The sequence below is a fragment of the Jatropha curcas genome, chromosome 10 (assembly GCF_041381405.1).
Source record: "Jatropha curcas cultivar XTBG-Jc1 chromosome 10, XTBG_Jcur_1.0, whole genome shotgun sequence".
NCBI lineage: Eukaryota > Viridiplantae > Streptophyta > Magnoliopsida > Malpighiales > Euphorbiaceae > Jatropha > Jatropha curcas.
This window is the reverse complement of record NC_143160.1, coordinates 7,850,081-7,869,170: the sequence shown is the minus strand read 5'-3', so window position 1 is coordinate 7,869,170 and position 19,090 is coordinate 7,850,081. Positions and strand designations below refer to the sequence as shown.

Here is a 19,090-nt window from a genome sequence, read left to right as displayed (position 1 = left end):
TCAAATGCCTGATAATGGCACGAGTCCTGGAAGTAAAGAAGAAAAGAACAAAATTGCGTTGTAGTTTTATTAACATAATAAGATTTGTAAGGACAAAATTTGTGCGAGCTAGTTACAAGAAAAAGAATATCACATTTTTTTATGTGCAAAAGCTAAAATGACCTAGTAAGTAGTAAATGAGGGTTTGAAGTCAAGTCCCAATTCAAGATGAGAAAGTTTTCAGATATACACACTCTGTACATCTATAGGTGAGGCCTATTCCAACTAAATCATCTTGAACTTGAACAAGGCTCTATTGTTAATTGTCAAACCCTACTGTTATATATTCATTTCTGCTAGTATTCATCCTCTATTATCTGAGCTACCTTGGGTAAAAAAATCTGTACTGTAATTCTGACTACCAAATGCCATCCTTCGAAATAATCTAATTTCTGCAGATTGTTGTGCTGAATTAAATACCTCACTTTCCCCAACTTTCATTCCGTTGCTTAGATCTTCAGTAGCTAAACTATCAAAAGCTCTAACAATCTGAGAAGCAAAAGAAAAATATTGGAAAATATCCGAAAAGTTCCGGTTCCGGTTCCGATACGGTGACCAAACCGACGGTTCCGATCGGTTTTCCGGCGAATCGCATAATTTTAAATTTTAAATTTTGAAGACTGATTTTAAAAAATATATATATTTGAACATAAAAAATTAAAAGATACACCTAAAAAAATTAAAAAATACTTCAATTAAATTTATTTTTTTAAAGACTTGAACATAATTAAGAGATTTCACAACAAAATTTAAAAAAAAAAAAAAACCTGACAGTTTGGCTAGAACCGCCGGTTCGAACCGGTTCGAACCGGCGGTTCTAACCGGCCGGGGAACCGGCGTTTCCAGTCCGGTTCCGACCGGTTCTCTGGAACCGCCGGTTCCGGTTCCAGAAAATTTGGAACCAGAACCGAACCGGAATTCTCCGGTTCCGGTTCCGGCTCGGCCCAGTTCCAGCTACGGTTCCGGACCGGTTCGAACCGACGGTTCCGGTTCCCGGAACCGTAATATGGCCATCTCTACACATGGGGATGTTTTTTAATGAAATATACAAGTACCTGTCCCATCCGTGGCCTCTTGGCAGCTAAATGGCGCACACAGGCAGCAGCAGCCTCAATCATTCGAAACATTGCACCTTCATCATAGTTCTTTTCAAGCCTTGGATCTACCAAGCCATCAAATTCCTCATTGGCTAATGCATGACCAAGCAAAGGCCGAGCCTGAAGGAAAAAAAGTGGGTAAATGATGAAAAATGAACTTCAGATAAGTGCAGAAATCGACTTATTTCAATACCATTGTTTAACCTCACAATTACGTTTTCTTCCTTCCATATCTAGAAGTTTGCATCATCCACTGAACTTAATACAAGGCCTAGCAACTTGCCTATCAGCAAATGGGTCCCCCCACCTCTCACCCCCCCCCCCCCCCTTCTCTCTCTCTCTCACACACACAGACACAGAAACAGCCCTTCTCATTTTTCAGATTGAGATATATTATTCAATTAAAAAAACATTTATATAAGTGGAGTCCTTGCAGGATCATAACACTTTGAAGAAACCCTGCCAACACATATTAAAGGATAATATACCAGTTGTATGCAAACCACAATACAAGTAAATAGGAAGCTAGGAAATAAGTTTCTACAGCATTTTATTTCTCCTAGCCTGTATTCAACCTAGCAGAAGATCATCCCATTGTTATCACTTCGTAACTATGATTTTAATATAAGAGTTGAACCATCAACATCAAATTCTTGCACCAAACAAAATTGAGCATTCAGGAAAGGAATATAGCACAAATGACAGAAGAATGAATTATTCAAACTAAACCTAAGGGTGCATTACTAAGAGATTTTCAACTTCAGCAGCAAAGATTCGTGAAGTGGATCATTTATGCGTGGTTATATAACATAGGAAATTAAGATGAGGTTGTTCAGCAGTAAAATAGTAATAAGAAGTTTGACATCAAGTTATTTACCCATTCCACAAGACTCTCATCACCCAAAGGTTGGGATGCATCCACAGGCTTCCGTCCAGTGATCAGCTCCAAAAGCACCACTCCATATGAGAATACATCAGATTTCTCTGTTAATTTGCCACTTGACGCATATTCAGGGGCCATATATCTGTATGAACAATCAAATATTAGAAACATTTTGATCTATATACACATAGCCATATCTGCCTTCAGTCTCAGAAAGTCCTGCAGTAATGGGAATCTAAATGAAAACTAGATATACTGCCTACCCAAAAGTCCCCATGACGCGTGTGGTCACATGGGTATTTGCATCAAGAGCTAGCTTAGCAAGCCCAAAGTCCGAAACCTACAAAGTAAAATCTAGAAACTTTGAAACATAATCTACATGAAACAAGTAATGCATAAATAAGAGGGTCAAACAGTCATACCTTCGCTTCAAAGTTGTTATCCAAAAGAATATTTGATGACTTAATATCCCTGTGAATAATCCGAGGATGACCTACATGTATAAAAATAAATGAAATCAGTAACAGCTACCTATAATGACTGAAACCAAGAGCTTACAAAAGCACAAGGATTGTGGCATCATTCATAATGTCAAGCGGAGAAAAGTGTCAATGATTATGCATTACATGATTGATAAGTTTCATTAGCAATAAAGATAGATGTTTCTTTTCTCTTGCCCCCCACCTCTCCTAAAAAAACAAAACAAAACAAAAAAAAAAAAAAACCCATTTTATAGAGGGGAAGATCAAAATGATGGGCACCTAAAGGGTTTATGCCCCATAAAAAAGGATAAATTAGAGACTTGATCGAGCAAGAATTCTATCCATTCTCATATTCTAGATCCAATGGAATGGTTCCCCCTCCCCCCCTCCCTCTAAAGTTGGGTCATAGCATTTGGAAATGAACGAGGGTGACCATGGAGATCTTGGGCTTCCCTGGTCAACCAGAAATTGAAAGAACAAAAATTGGAGGAAAGAAGAAGAAAAGGGGAAAACTGTCATTTCAAAATGATGAGGAGAAGAATCTTAATCATTAAATATCTTCATCAAATAAGCTTAAATCCCAAAGGGAAGAAAAAAAAAAAAAAGAAAAGAAGAAAACATGCTCAGTGTACACTGCGGGAAATATTTGGAAGTTTAAACGCAAAAGAACATCATTGAACAATTTTTCCACTTTATCAGACAGCATAATTTTGAAATGGACATGCTGATGAGGAGTAAAAGAAAACAGGCGCATAGCATCTTCAATTAATTTTGAGGGATATAATTGTGAATTTGAATTTCACCTAAGATCAAAACTCAAGAAATGAAAAAAAAACTTACAATCTTCATGGAGATAAGCTATTCCACGTGCTGCTCCAGCCGCTATCTTGACACGAGCTGTCCAGTCCAAAACCGGCCTACCTTCCCCTATAAAATGTAATAATCAACACACATAACCAATAAACAACCATATGGAATTTTTATCCATCAAATGTAAGATATAAGTTGTAACTTTACCATGAAGATGGAAATGAAGGGTATTGTTAGGTACATAGTCATATACAAGCAATCTTCGGTTCTCAGAGATGCAGTAACCCACAAGTGAAACCAAATGGCGATGATGTATTCGACTAATAATCTCAACTTCAGCTTTAAATTCTCGCTCACCCTGTCCTCCACCAACTTTAAGCTGTTTTACTGCCACCTCCCTCCCATCAGGTAGGGAACCTTTATATACAGAACCAAATCCTCCCTCCCCCAAAAGGTTTTGGGATGAAAATCCATTAGTGGCCTTGAGTAGTTCTTCATATGTAAACCATGACCTTGAATTGCCTAATCCGCCTGGCTCACTTGGTGAATAAACAAAATCGGTGCTAGAACCACTTCCCATCAGGGGAGCTGTTGTAGAATGTGTCTTTGTGAAATTTGTGTCTGGAGACAAAGTAATAAAAAAACCTTCAAATTTCTTATCAACAATCTCTTCAATTGCAAATATGCCCAAAAACATGGAAAATTACCATCTTGATAAAGCTATCAACAAGCTTCATCCACGTTCTGTTTTTAATATGAGAATTAACTATCTAGAGGTTTAGAATAACCTTCTTTAATTATCAAACAATTAGCAACAATATCCTCATAAACATTCGATAATCAGTCATATGCAGCATTTCAGGTTGCAAAATTTATATCAGAGTATGAGAACACATCCCAGGCAGTTCTCTGTATTTAATGATATCATCTGACAAGTTCATAATTTTCTAAAGAAACAATGCTGAAAATGCTGATTAAGAAAGTACCTGATCTTGAGGAAGAACCTAGAGGGGATGGCATAATATAACCACCATTGAGTCCCAATGCCGCTTTCCTCCGCTTTCTCACACACCAGACAGCCAAACCAACAAGACTGAGCATTATGATACCTACTGCCACACCAATAGCCACTATAGCCCCCGTGCCAATGCCCCCACTAGGTAGATTTGAACTTTCTGGTGCACTAGGAATAGTATTGTTGTCAGATGATGAAGGAGAAGAAGATGGTGGAGAATTGAGTGAAGGAGGTGGAACGAATCTTATCACTGGTGATGGGGGTGATGCTCTTGGAGTTGCATTTGATGGTGCAGGTGTTGGTTGAGAAGGAGGTGGAGATGTTACTCGAGGAGGTGAAGGCGCATTTCTGGGAGTAGGGGCTACTGGTGCGGGCGGAGGAGGTGAATTTGTAGGTGGAATTGATGCTGGAGGAAGACGTGAACTTCTGGGAGGTGGCACAGTTACTGGTGGTGGGGTGGTAGAGTTGCTAGGTGGTTGTGATGGTGGTGGTGAATTTTCAGGTGGCTTAGATGATGGTGGAGATGGTGGTGAATTCTTAGGTGGCTCCGATGGTGGCGGTGGATTTTGAGGTGGATTTGGTGATGCTGTTGGAGGTGAATTTGTCGGTGGTGGTGGTGTTGATGATGGTGGCAAAGGACTTCTAGGTGGGTTGGATGGTGGTGGTGGAGAACTTGGGGGATCAGATGGTGTTGGTGGTGAAGGTGGGCTCACAGGTGGACTTGCTGATTGTGGTGGTGGTGGAGGAGGACTAGGAGTTGGAGGATCAGCATTAGCCGTAGGCGGTGGAGGTGAAGCTGTAGGAGGAGGACGTGGTGCCGCCGGTGGTGGTTGTGGTGGTGGAGTTGTTGAACTGGAAGGAGGAGTTGCTCCTCCAGTAGGAGAGGATTGAGGAGGTGGGGAGAATGGAGGAGAAGGGGTAGGGGGGTCAGGAGGATCGACATTGGGCTGTGAAGGTGGTGAAGTTGCAGGAGGATCTGGTAGAGGCGAGGAAGACTGTGGTGGAGGAGTAGAGTTGGAGGGTGGAGAATTAGCAGTGGATGGTGGTGGTGGTGGTGTAGTGGTTGCAGCTGGTGGAACAGCAGAAGGGGATGAATTTGGGGGTGAAGTTGTAGCCATCAATATATTATCAAATCTAAGATGGCCAACTTCCAACTTTCAAGTCATTAAATTCACATACCAATTCAAGTGCAGAAACAAAATTTTGATCAGAACCCAATGATCAATTTCAATTGAAACTAAAAGTCAAAACTTTAGAATAGATAGATTATCTGAGTCACCAAACTTCACCAACCAAGAAGCCTGAAATCACCAAACCTTCATTCTTTAGAATACAGTAACCTCTTTGGTTTCAGACAACCTTCACCAGCTAAGTTAGAGCAAAACCCTAATCAAAGTTCAGGCTTTTGAGTAAATACGGTTTCTAAGGAAAGCCAGATTGCATAACAGTGTTTGTGCTAAAAATCAGACCACAATCAATACCAAAGCAAAAAACCCCACTTCAAACCCAATTCACTAAGCAAATTTAGTAATACAAAGATGACAAAATTCAGAGAATCAGAGTATAATTAATCTATAAACTTATAATGAAGAAACCCCTACTGTTACTAGTATCAGTGTAGCAATGTATCTAAGTTCAAAACTTTTATCAAACAAATGACTGTAAAGGGAAACCCAAACACCAAAACCCCAAAAAAGTCTTACCTTTATCTTGTTTTAGAAAAACATTGAAGTCATTACTGGATTATTTTGAATTTTGCAGACAATTTTGGCTCGCTCTTGAACCTTTCTCTCTCTTCTAGCATAGGAAATTACAGGAACACGGATTGTGGGGTCCCAAATCCAATGAAGTATTGAATATTGACAGAGACCCTCAAAGAACGAGAAGAAAGAAAGAATAATCAGATTGTGTTGTTTTGAATATGAACATGATAAAAAAATGATATAATCATCAATATTATCATATAATATTCAAGATTCATTTTTAAGCACAGTTGCTTCATGGCAACGTCAAGTAGATGACCATCCAAAACTATAGACTCTAATATTAATAATTATTAATAAATTATACTATTTCTTTACGTTATGTGTCAAAGATTGAAAATAATTTACTAAGATCTTCAAACAAATATTATATTCACCTCACCAAAAGATAATTTTGTCTTCTGGCAAAAAGAAAAGGTAAATAATATTTTAATCTCAAATCTAATCATAATTTCAATTTCACCCCATCTTATTTGACATATATATTAATTAGTCCCTAAAATTTAACCACGTTAAATTTTTTAATACTCTAGTTCAAAAAATGTCATTGTAGATGTTAAATATTCTGTAATAGTTAATTATCTGGTCTTTAATATTTGAATTACTATTTAATATATCATTTAATAATAAAAATGAAATTTTTGTGGATGAAGGACTAAATATTTAACAAAGTTAAATTTTAGAATGTATTTACTAAATAAAAAGAGATGATTAAATCGGGAAATTAATAGTTATTTATTATAAATAAATCCTTTTTTTTCCGTCTCTTTATGTAGACTTTTCTTTTGGAGCCCTAAGTTCAAACTCAACTATAATAATAATAATAATAATAAATCCAAATTTCAGCACAGTTTTTATATTAAATTAATGCATGTTGCTGTTATATTTTGAATTTTTCAAAAGAAACAGATCAATGTAGACTGTAGCCTTGGTGGATCTAGTTACTAATTTTGTTTTCTGAATTCCTAATAAAAACAAAGGCAAGCAAATGATAAATTGTTGTTGTGATTAGAACGAATCAATTCTTACCTCATATGATGTAAAAGAGTATATAACATGTGATAATATAAATATAGATATATGATTGTTTAGATAAAATTACTTGTTTTAGCAGCTTTTTTAGTAAAATGCTAAAAAACTGAATGTTATAGAGGACTTTATCAATGTTATGTTTCTGAATACTACGAAAATTAATTGTTAATCAAAGCGCTAAAAGCTACTTGTTGCTGAACACAACCATAATGATACTTTTTTCAAGTAAGTCCATAAGTTTTTATTTTTTTTAAACTAACAAAAAATAATTTTATTATTGAAGAGTTTTATTAATTGAATGTTCAGAAAAGGAAGGTTTTATTATTTTAGAAGTCTACTAGTATATGAAAATCACGTTATTAGCATTATAGATTACCTAGAAATTTATGCATTTGAAAATATTTTTAAAAGAATTCACATGGTTTGCTTCAAAAATCCTTTTATAATCGAGTGAATGTGACATAAACTTCATCTTATATAAAACCAATATTTGAGCTCATCTCTAAAGTTAAGCATGCATCAGCACTTGAGTTATTTAAGATATAATAATAAATAAATAAATAAATAAATTGATTTTTATAAATATTTATTTACACATATTGTATAGATCAATCCATTTTTAGATTTAAAAGAGGGTATTTTATCATTTTATTGAGAAAAAAAAAAGAACAAAATAATACCCTTAAGAATAAAATGTTGTGAGGGTTTGTTTCCAGTGTGGTGCTTAGACAGAGAAAAATACGTGTGAAGATGAAGATCTGGTGGTGGTCAATAGGCATTAAACGGTGGGGTCTACAGAAGCAGAAATGCCTGGTGAAATGGTAGACAACTTCTCCAATTATTCAAAGAATATTGGCATTTGGCAACCCGTGATAAATCTAACTTCTCTTTTTTATAATTGATAAACAAACTTCAAATCAATAATCATTCTTAGCTTCTCATAAATTCTTTTTGTAATCATTACATTAAATTAACAGTACACGATAGAGTACTGTATTAAATTTAATTTCGCACGCCAAAAAATTCGAGCGTAAATAAAAGAAAATGCATAAAAAGAAAAATATAAAAATGAATAAATAAAAAAAAAGTACATTCTGAAAATAGAAAAAAAAAAAAAACTGTTCAAAAATTTAATAAAAAGAAAAAAGAAATTGGACTATCAAAGGAGTCAAACCATAGGGTTGGGTGTAGGAAAATTTTAATGGTGTCGGTGAGGCTAAAAGTAAAGGACAGTCCGACAATGAATATGACTTTGCACGTGCGCTTTAACTGGTTCACAGTCCATTTAACAAAATGCAAGCAAATGCTGAAATGCATTATACACCAGTTTTCGAAAACTATGGCTCCATTTTCATTTGTAATTTTTTACAAGTTATTTCGTGAAAAATTATCTCTTTAAATAACATTGAAGAATTTTTTTTTTTTCAAATTTTACACACAATAATTATTTTTACAATTGTCTAAAATTATCTATGGCTCATAGAAAATTAGTAAGTATTAATTTTTTATCTCTATTAATTACTAAACACAATAGTTATTGTCCACAATTGCCTAAAATTCATTTTATCATTTTTTTTCTTTTTCTTTAAATTTCAATGACAAATTAATGAAGAAAATTATTGAGATTAAAATAATTAAATGAAATAAAAGGTAATCCAATCAAATGAAGAAATATTTTATAATTTAGGGTGATTTAGGCTCCGTTTTGTTTCCAGCAAATAATTTGCAGGATAATTTTCCGTTGTTTAGGGCGTTCAGGAAAATAAGTCAATGAAAAATATTTTTCTGATCAAAGGAAAATTAAACTATTTTTAAGGAAAACAACTTTCCATTCTCGCGAGAGTAAAACATTTTTTGAATATTAACAAACTTTATAAATCTCATATTTTTTAATTTATTAATCATTATAGTCACTACCACTAGTCACTATTTACCACCGACCACCGCCACCGACCACCGCCACCGGCCACTGGTGGCTTTCATATTTTATATTTTTTTTTGCATTATTTTCATATTTAACAATAAAAATTTTAAATTATAAAATTTCTATTATTATTAATATTTTTATGGTCTAATGAGATAAAAATTTTAATATTTTTAACTAATTTTTAATATTACAACCAAATAACGGAAAATAAATCATTTGAACAATATTTTTCGAAGATAAAAATAATTTCAGCAAGTTATTTTACAGAAAAAAAACGGAATATTCATTACATTGATTACCTTATAGATACTACAGAGCTGAAACAAAAATAGCCAGACGGAATATATAAATCATACTTTAATATACAGTGAGAAAACTCACCGGTGACCTCTCAAACAATGGAGAAGACTTAACAAAAAATATTTTATTTTATATAGCATATACCGTCGTGTCGAAGATTCTGTATTTTTAGATTCTACAAGGATCCAGAGTTGAATACTTCAGAGCTGAAAATTAATGCTCTCCCATCAACCAACTATACCGTTGGTTAAGAGCTACGTTCGTATTTTTGCAGCGAAGGAGATAAGAAAAGAGAGGATGGACGTTCATTTATTAAGCAACCTGTGATAACTGTAATAGTACATCATCAAAAGTCAAATGGGTTGACCAGCGACTCATATATTTCACAAAAATGAAAAAGGGTTCAGGGCTGACTTTACATTGGGTCAATTCAATAGCCCAAAGTCTACGCATATATTGACTTTCAGACACTTCATTCTTAGATCTTAGATCAACTTTTAGAAAACGTAAGAGGATCATGGACAAAATCTTACACTGAGCCCTGTGCCACATAGGGAGCTAAGCCACAGAAATACCCTATATTTTTTCTTTTGCCACATTACAGATATGAGATAATTAGTATTTTTTTTTTTTTTTTATTGATAGCAAGGCTCAATACGCTAAAATAACGATATTTATAAAAACTATGGTGGTCAAAAAGATCCGAGAAGTAAGTAGATTGGATTTAATAGGAAATTGATATTTCTAATTATAATTTATCCACAGTTGAAATTCAAGTATATTAACCAATTTTCTAATAACAAAATGTAACAGCTGATTTTCACTTGTCAGTCAATTTATGCAACAAGAAAAGCACAAATTCTCGAATGAATTTCTTGGAGACCCAAACCTTGCAAACAGATATTTTAGACATCATGTGGGAACCAGTATTATATAAAGAAGTCCCAATTAAAAAAGAAAAAAAAATTGCTTATTGCTAAATTGAGAGGGTGGAAAAGCATCAGCTTGTGTATTCCAAAAACATCCATTATTAGATTTGTCTTTCAAATGCTAAAGTTACTGTGTGAGACACTACCCAGGCCCTAGTACAATTATGTGGAGATCTTGTTAGTGGCTACAAAAGGATTTCAAAAATCTGAACCTTTGGTTATATTATGATAAGCAACTCGATGCTTCCACTTACAAGCTAGAGTTTCCGCAATCAAGGGCCTACCTTGGCAACCATATGTGAGGGTGTTTGAAGTGAGGAAGTCTTAAGTAGCAAAAGAGACTAGCCCTACGACACAGAAAGATGGAAACTGTGGCCAAACCATACAATCAATGTAGCTTGCCAGCCAATCTAGAGTTTCTTCTTGAAATAATTTCAGCTGCCCAACTTTTTCCTATTTCAGTCTGAAATTTTCCTACAAAAGAAGAGTTGTAAAATAAGAGCAAGTAGGTATTATTGATCAAGTAAGATTAAAGAGTCAGTTTCAGCTATACTCTGCTGGGATGAACAAATGTAGATCTTACCTGCCGTTGAATGGAAAAACTCATCCAAAACCTTTCCATGTTCTGCAAAAACAAGAAGATAAATGAGAAGGAGAACATAGCTCCCGTGCATAATAAGTAGGTAACTGCTTATAAATCTTACCCATTTCATATTCCAATGCTTGCAAAATCATCTCAACCTAAACACAAGACAGTAAAAATCTTACTAGGGATACAATGCAGTAAAGGATACACACAAAAAAAAAAAAAAAATTAAAATGCAGAAACAAAACAAGACACTTCATATCATGTGGTGCTGCATGCATCAAAAGTGAAGGGAACAGCAGATGCAGGGATTCAGAAACTCAACTCTGTGTAGGTTATATAAACACCCCAAACAGGATGGTCTTAATGTTAATCATGGAAAATCTTGGGTGAAACTGGGCCGTCAACACTTCCAAGTGTATACAGAAATCATGATAAACAAAAGCATTTAGCTTCAAGCCTATCCTATATCAACAGAAATTTTACTGCACATAACAATAGCAAGAACGCCTACTGGTAAATATTATTTAAACCACACACATTTTTCTAGCACAATTTGAGATTTTCCACTTGAATGGCATTTGTACATACTTTGTCAAAATCTTTCACAAGGTTGGCCTCTAAGGAAGCATTGTTTTCATACTCTGCCCATAGTTCTTTGATCTCTTCAGCTACAATTTGAAAATAGTAGGTAACACAGAATTCAAATATAAAACTGTCAGCAATTTAAGATCTGCCGAGATAACAAGGATTAGTAAGTACCCCTCATTCCTCCACCAAGAAGTTCACACATTTCATTTAAAGCTGCTTGCTCGCGTCTACTTTTTTCTTTTTTAGGCACACCATCAGATGGTGTTATGTCTCCAACAATAGCTATCAAAGTTCAAAACCCAACAAAATGTCAGCATATCAAGGGAAAAAACAAGTAGAAATGTACAAGGGAAAAGAAAAAAGAAAAGACAAAAGTTGATTTGGAATTATCAATCTATTATGGTTTTGCTGTTGGGTGTACCCCCTAACCCCTCCATCCCACAACCAAGTTTCCCTTTCGTTATTAAAATATATAAATAAAACAAATTTCTGTAGTAACAGGACATTCATAAACCTGTAGAATCTACATGCCCTTGCTTTCTGAAAAATTTATGTTTATGCTTGGATATGCAGTGTGGTGCTTGTAACATCGTTTGCTTCGACTTTCTCCCTCTATTTAACACCTTTTAGGCCTGACCCAGCAGTTTGCCGCCAATTACAAGCAAAAGAACCACCTTGTACTTGCTCATAAACCAAATATGCCACAGTTGAGTTTTCCAATATTTAGTCTTCTTTTACAATCTGGTAAAAGATATATTTCTGGTGCAGTAGTCAAAATGGTTCAAGTAGAAATTAGAGCTGTATGCTTTAAAAAGGCAACTTTAACTTGTCACTGCGGATTCAGAGCAAAATTTAGCTACACGATTAAGACTTTTCTCCACCCATGTACCTATAACTGTATCTATTTCATCTTCCTAAATTACAAACTAATATGAATAACATACTAGGTTAATCATATTAGGACTTAAGGAACTACAAGAAATCAAAATAATACCTTCCGCAATGTCATGCACAATTGCAATCTTTATACACCTGTTCCAATGAGGACAAAGGTATTCAATGAGCAACTGCCATAAAAAGGATGAAATTTTTGCTTTTGTCATTTGCCAGTACTGAATGAAAAACACTATTTCAGGAGTAACAATTAATTCATCACATCCAGGAGCATCCAAGTGAAATTAGGAAGTTCTTTTATTTTGCCTTCTTTATTTAGGATTACTATAAATTATGTTAATTGATTAGAAAGTTTTTCAGTCTTTCTTCATTATCTTTATCTAGGATTCTTATACAGTAAGTTAATTAACTAACTAGAAATAGTTTTTTATCTAGAATTAGTTTTGTATAGTATTTTTCTCTTCCAATTCAAAATTGTAAATCTAATGTTTCCTTTAAAAACAAATTATTTTATATTGTTCCAATCACCATCACCCTATTCTAGCCCTAGTTATTGAGAAATAATTGCCTTAAAACTCTTCTGTTTTGTCAAGTGGTATCAAAGTGCAAAAGATTGAAAATTAATGTAGGATGTTTTCTTTTCTATTTCTAAACTATGGTTGGTCGAGGCGCCAACAAATACATTTGCTGAGATGCCGAGAATAATTGAGGATCTGACCAGGTTGTACAAGCCTTGTAGCGTCAGGGATCTGTGAAAGCACAAATTGATATGCCGGAAGATGCATAATCTCTTTAAGTTTCCAGAAGGAGGTTTTGACTATGTATAAGAATACATAAAGGAGTATATAAACGATTCATGAAAAATCCAAATGCAGTAGATTAGAAGAGTGATTGGTGATTTACTATTTAAATTCCTGATTTTTATGAATATGCCACTACTAAAGTAGATCAGAAAAGTAGCAATGGAAAGAACAACATAGATGGATGTTAATGATCCTAAAGAGAGTGAAAAGAAGAAAGAAGTTTTAGTTTTAATGCTCACAACAGCGAAGAAATAAAGAAAAATTGTTATTCTTCAAAAAAGCATTTGCTTGTTGATATTAATAGCATTGAATTGCCAAAAACATCCCTACACTAAAAGATGCTCATCATGCAATTAATTTCATTCTAAATGAAACTTTAGCAAACCAACCAAATTGGCCGATGCAAGTAGCCCATGAGGTTCCATAACATATCCAAGTAACATACCTAATTAGTAGAAGGCTAGTGCAAATAAGTAAAAGTCATTGTTTTGAACCAACTTTGCTCGTTTGAAAAAAGGATGGCTTATTTGAATGGCTATTGGTGTTTGCTCTCGCAAAAGCTTTAAGCACGTGGTATTTTGAATAAGAGTTTAGATGAATTGATCCTATTCTTATGATTTATGCATAGTGCTATCAAAATCTTACAATTCACGATCTGAATCGTATGATCTGATTCAATTTTCTTGCTGAACAATTTGAATCTTATGAGTGGATCGAAATTGAGCACGAATCTTACAATTCATGTGATTCAAATCTTATAATTTGAGTTGAATCTCATGCCCAACAATTCTTATAACCGATAAGACAAGTAGAAAAGTCAATGTAGAGGAAAAAGAGCAAGGGATATAGTTGTACTAGAAGATGAAAATGATTAATGGATTGAATTTGAAAATGATAATCAACAAATATGGATTTGGATAGGAAATTTAATGGCTTGATAATTTTACTTTGTTTTTGGTTTAAAATTTTAACATAACTAGTCACATAGCCAAGCGTTGCTTTGATATTTAATTTTTTTTTATTATTTGAAAAAATATTAATGACAATTTTCTGGAAAAATTGAAAATATTAATAATGTAATTATTTTATTTACTAATTTAAAATTATATTATTAATATTATTAATTAAATTATTTATGATAAAAAACCCTAAAACACTTTGAAAGAATATTAATGATATTATTAATTTTATTAATTATTAAAGAACTGAAATATATTCTAATATCGCAAACGATGTTAATTCCAGCTTCATCAATGTCTAAAGAAAATTGAATTACAAAACAATCAAAAAATTAAAAAAATGAAATGAAAAGGCAAAATGATACGGATAAAAAGAAGTAATTTCTTCTAAAATGGAAAAACTTGAAAAATAATTAGTGATATTATTAATTTCATTATAATTCATATATAGATATTAGTTATATTATAATTTTAATTATTACATTGAATAATATTAATGATATTATTAATTTCATTAATTATTAAAAGAAACTGAAACGTTTTATCACATACTAAAAAAAGAAGTTAAAATATTTTCAAAATATTGATGACATAATTTATTTTATTAACTATTAAAAAACTAAAAAAATATTATTAATATGATTAATAATAATAAAGTCACTGCATCAATAATAATATTAATGATATTATCAATAATTTATTATGCAAACCAATGTTTTAGAATTGCGTCGTCTCAACAAATTCTTCAAATTTTATTTATTTATGTAGATAGATAGCGAGTTCAATATTTTGAACTTGACAACTACATAAATCATTAGATTCTCTTCCATTCTGTGTTTAGTATATGATTTGGAATTGAAATTTACATAAATATATTATTTGCAATAAAATTTCTAGTATCTTTTGATAAAAATTAATAAGAAATATATTCCTAAATGCATATATATTTATTTTTAATTAATTTTTGAAAAGTTATATTGAATTATACTATTCGACTTGATTCTCAATTCTAAAAAAAAGATTTTTGATTCTCGATTTGACAACTATGCTTATATATATAAACTTCTCTCATTGGAGCCTAGTTATTTTTTGACCTGAGGAGGATGCAGAACAATCCGAGTTAAATTACAAAGTTTAGTTTTCGTTCTTTATTTAGTATTCCTGTATATTATATTAATTAATTAGGAAGTTTTCAGTTTTTCTTTATATATATATATATATATATATATATATATTTAGGATTCCAATAAATTATGTTAATTAGTTAGGAAGTTTTTCGGTTTTCCTTCTTTATCTTTCTTTAGGATTCTTACGAAGTAAGTTAATTAACTAATTAGGAAATTTTTCAATCTAGAATAAGGACTTGTCCTAACTATTATAAATAGGACAACAATAGTCAGTTTTTGTGCTGCATTTTTTCTTTCATTTTTTCTTTCAAAACTTCAGAATTTTAATTCTAAAGTTTTCTTTAAACCAATTATTTTATATTGTTCCAATCATAACACCCAATTCTATTCCTATTGTTGAGAACTAATTACCCTAAACTTTTTTGCTACACACATGTCTACACATTTCAAAAGTAAACTATTATTATTATTATTATTTTTTAGTATTAAAGGAGGAATTATAATTTGGATCTATTGCCAGTTCGTATATGCACTTACCACTAGGCTATGCCTTGGTGTGCTCAATAGTAAACTAAATTAAATAGCTTCTAACATGCAAAAAAGCCAGTTAATAAATCCAAAGATCACAAATATTTAATATGTGTAGCATTTAGCTAGCTGATAAACTAAGAGATCAATAACTTCTCTAAACTAATACATAACTGGATCCCATAAGATCAATACATGTGCCAAATGCATAATTAGTGCCTTGTATGTCAGTCATAATTAACACTGCCAATTTAATTTTTATATAATAAACGGATATAATAGGGAAATTTAGATGCCTATAATGGAAGTCACAAAAATGATTAAAAGAATAGACATTGACATGACATGACAAAGTCTGACCTTTCTCGGTTCACACCAGGAAGATCGCCCGCAATGAGAGCCATCAATGCCATGCGGTACATATGGTCAGCAATTGATTCAGGACCCTTTATCCCATGGTTGATCCATCCCTTCCGTTTTGTTGTCTTTACAAGAGAGGAAAGACGGATAGAGGTTAGAAATCCTTTTTTACTTCCAAATGTTATTTCACTAAAAATGAATTTAGGCCTATATACATTTCACACAAAGCTTATTGTAGATCATATAAATAACAAAAATTATACATCTAGGCAGTTATTGTAACATTCCATTTCATGAACAGAACAACCATTATACTCAGTGGTATAAACAGAGAGAAATCATCCTGTCTGGTTACTGCTAGGAATTGGGGATGTAAAATGTGGAGCTGGAGAATCATTCCCCATTCCCCTACCTTATTCCTAATGGTTAGTCCCCATGTGGAAATAAAAATAGGTATTGAAAGCATGTCTTTCCAATTCCCATTATCTAAAATACCTTCTTATACAATTAAAAGGGAACCGAAATCCACTTTTTTATCATTAATAAAAATGAAATGAAACCAAAAAACAAAAGCAACTGTTTTGAATTCCAGCATATCCAAAGAAGGGTTTGAAGGCTTGTATTATTTTCTAATGCAATCAAAACCAATCCAACAATAAACTTATCTGTGCATGCATTAATCAGAAGACAATATCATCAAATTTCTTTGGTTACACCAAAAGTTATATAGACTTTGGTAGACCCAATTTCATATACTACTGAGAGATTATTATTCGGAAAAAAAAAAAAAAAAAAACAAAGTGCATCTTTCTATTCTAGGCAAAGTGATCACACATAAATGTTCATTTTGCCAAAATTCAATCTCTTTGTTGGGCAACTAAGAAAGAATAGAAAAGCATTGTGGTTCTTTACCTTCAATTGATGGCACAATGTGAGGAAATCAATCGCGGATGATGAAGACGCACCAGATGATCCAATTAGAGCTTCAGATTCCACCATGGATTTCATGTGCCCAAACCCATCCGAACTAGGCATTTGGGAACGAACCGAGACGATTCTAGGATACGAAGCTTCGTTTAAGGAAGTGAGTAGCGATGACGCCCGATTGAAGGCGGCAAGAGGTGGCGACCGAGGAGCTAGAGACCGACCCAGTGGAGGCGTACAGTGAGTCGATGGATTAACCGCCATTGTTGTTGTTGAGATCGAAGGAAAAAGAAAAGAAAATGCTCGTGGGCTTTTGTGGACGGAGACAGAGAAAGAAAAAGGCATGCGTTTTTCGGTTTTGTTTTCTACTTTTTTTTTTATAATTTAGTGGTCTGCGTTGACACGAAACGAATTCAGGAAGTCCGATTTTTGCTGATCTGTCTCTAAAGACCGAGATTCTGCAGCTTCGGGTCTGTAAACACGGCAATATGTCTCTCACGCAGCACGTTCGCGCGTGCAACTTACAAACAGTCACGTTTTTCTTTTCTTCGGACTCAAATTGGCTAAAAATTTGTTTCCAATATACAATTTACCTAAAAATTTAACTTGCAAACCGAATTAGTAATACTATTTCTGACAATTTTTTTCTGTTCTACTCAACTTTCTGTTAAATTTCACAGTTTTTAATTTTTTTATTTAAATAATACTTTTATTTATAAAATTAAAGATAGTATTAATTATTTTATTTCAATTTATCTATGGTTGGATATCTAATAAATTTTAACAATATAAAGGTGATTATTGAATTCCATAACCATCATAATCTAAACTACAAGCTCTTAATATAAAAAACAAATGTTAACTAACATCATGAGAGGATCTACAATCCATATGGGTTTTATAAAATTAAGTCAAAAAATATGGAACTAAATTAAAAAAAAATTGAAATCATTAGCAAATAAATAAAATACGTACTAGGTAAATTTAAATTCCAACAATTATATTGAAGAGCTGAAAAAACGCCGTGGAAGTATGAAACATATGTATTGTATATTGAAATAGAATTGCTTCACCCATTCAGGGGAAAGAATTATAGTTTATGAACTAAATGTGCACATTCATGAGTGACTGAGAAATTTTAACACGTGTTTATTGCTTAACTAGAAGCATTTATGCACCAAAATCATCGAATGATTTGTGTGCTTCAATAGAAAAATGATTTGGTCATTTGAGTATTTTTTATTGAAACCATATGAAATTTATTTCATATGATAGAAAGTACTTTTTATTTCAACCATTATTTCATATGATAGAAAAAGGAATTGGAGAGTGATTTTTGTAATAATGAATAATTGAATATATACACAAGAAATTTAATAAATATATTTTTCAGATACATGTAAATAGTTAGAAGAACAATAAATGACAATGTGTGTTTTAAATATATATTGAATTCAAGTCTTTTAGTCTATTTTTATTTATTCGCTTGGTTTATTATACCCTCAAATATGTTTGAATTAATTACTATGTTGATGTAAGGAATTATTCTTTTCAAAAGAAAAAGGTTCAAAAAATAAAATAAAAATAAAAATTATCATTAATTAACAAATAAATAAACAATTGCTTCAAAAACTAACCCCACAAAGAAACCGAGGCATTATTGAATTCCTGGAACCAAATTTTTTTTTTTTTTTTTTTTTTTTGAAGAAGAAGAAGAAAGAAAGATTCATATTATTAAGCCAAAACACTACGTGGGTAAGTTGTCCCACTAATATCAGACAAAAGGAGAGTAGAAAACCCACTAGGAAGCTGAGAACCAAACCTTGCAAGCCAGTCAGCACATTTGTTACCTTCTTTATAAATATAGATAGAAACTTGCCACTCCCTCTGTAAAATATTGTGGATACGAGACATCATTTCAGAGTAAGCCAAAGGCACAGCACAAGCCTTAATTATAAACTTGAAAACCACCTGACTATCAACCTCACATAACACCGCTCGGAAACCCTTTAGACCACGCTAACTCCAGCCCAAGCAACAA

At 32.8% G+C, this 19,090-nt stretch overlaps 2 protein-coding genes across 3 annotated transcripts; both read right to left on the bottom strand.

Annotated features, from left to right (window-relative positions):
- Window positions 1-45: 45 nt before the first annotated feature.
- LOC105641943 (proline-rich receptor-like protein kinase PERK9) lies at window positions 46-6,315 on the bottom strand. 2 transcript variants are annotated; one of them, XM_012226600.4, is made up of 9 exons: window positions 6,030-6,315; window positions 4,298-5,712; window positions 3,519-3,932; window positions 3,342-3,428; window positions 2,442-2,512; window positions 2,283-2,359; window positions 2,014-2,161; window positions 1,095-1,256; window positions 46-528 (listed from the first exon to the last, which is right to left on the bottom strand). In XM_012226600.4, exons 2-9 carry the CDS (start codon window positions 5,442-5,444, stop codon window positions 343-345), a joined length of 2,292 nt encoding a protein of 763 aa, XP_012081990.1. In that variant the 5' UTR covers window positions 5,445-5,712; window positions 6,030-6,315; the 3' UTR covers window positions 46-342. The 2 variants fall into 2 exon arrangements, with proteins under 2 accessions (XP_012081990.1, XP_020538098.1); XM_020682439.3 differs by having other exon boundaries at window positions 4,298-5,627.
- Window positions 6,316-10,296: 3,981 nt separating this feature from the next.
- Window positions 10,297-17,443, bottom strand: LOC105641941 (Metal-dependent phosphohydrolase). The gene is made up of 8 exons (XM_012226598.4): window positions 17,038-17,443; window positions 16,126-16,250; window positions 12,449-12,486; window positions 11,626-11,736; window positions 11,455-11,534; window positions 10,982-11,018; window positions 10,861-10,902; window positions 10,297-10,751 (listed from the first exon to the last, which is right to left on the bottom strand). Exons 1-8 carry the CDS (start codon window positions 17,392-17,394, stop codon window positions 10,666-10,668), a joined length of 876 nt encoding a protein of 291 aa, XP_012081988.1. The 5' UTR covers window positions 17,395-17,443; the 3' UTR covers window positions 10,297-10,665.
- Window positions 17,444-19,090: the final 1,647 nt, after the last annotated feature.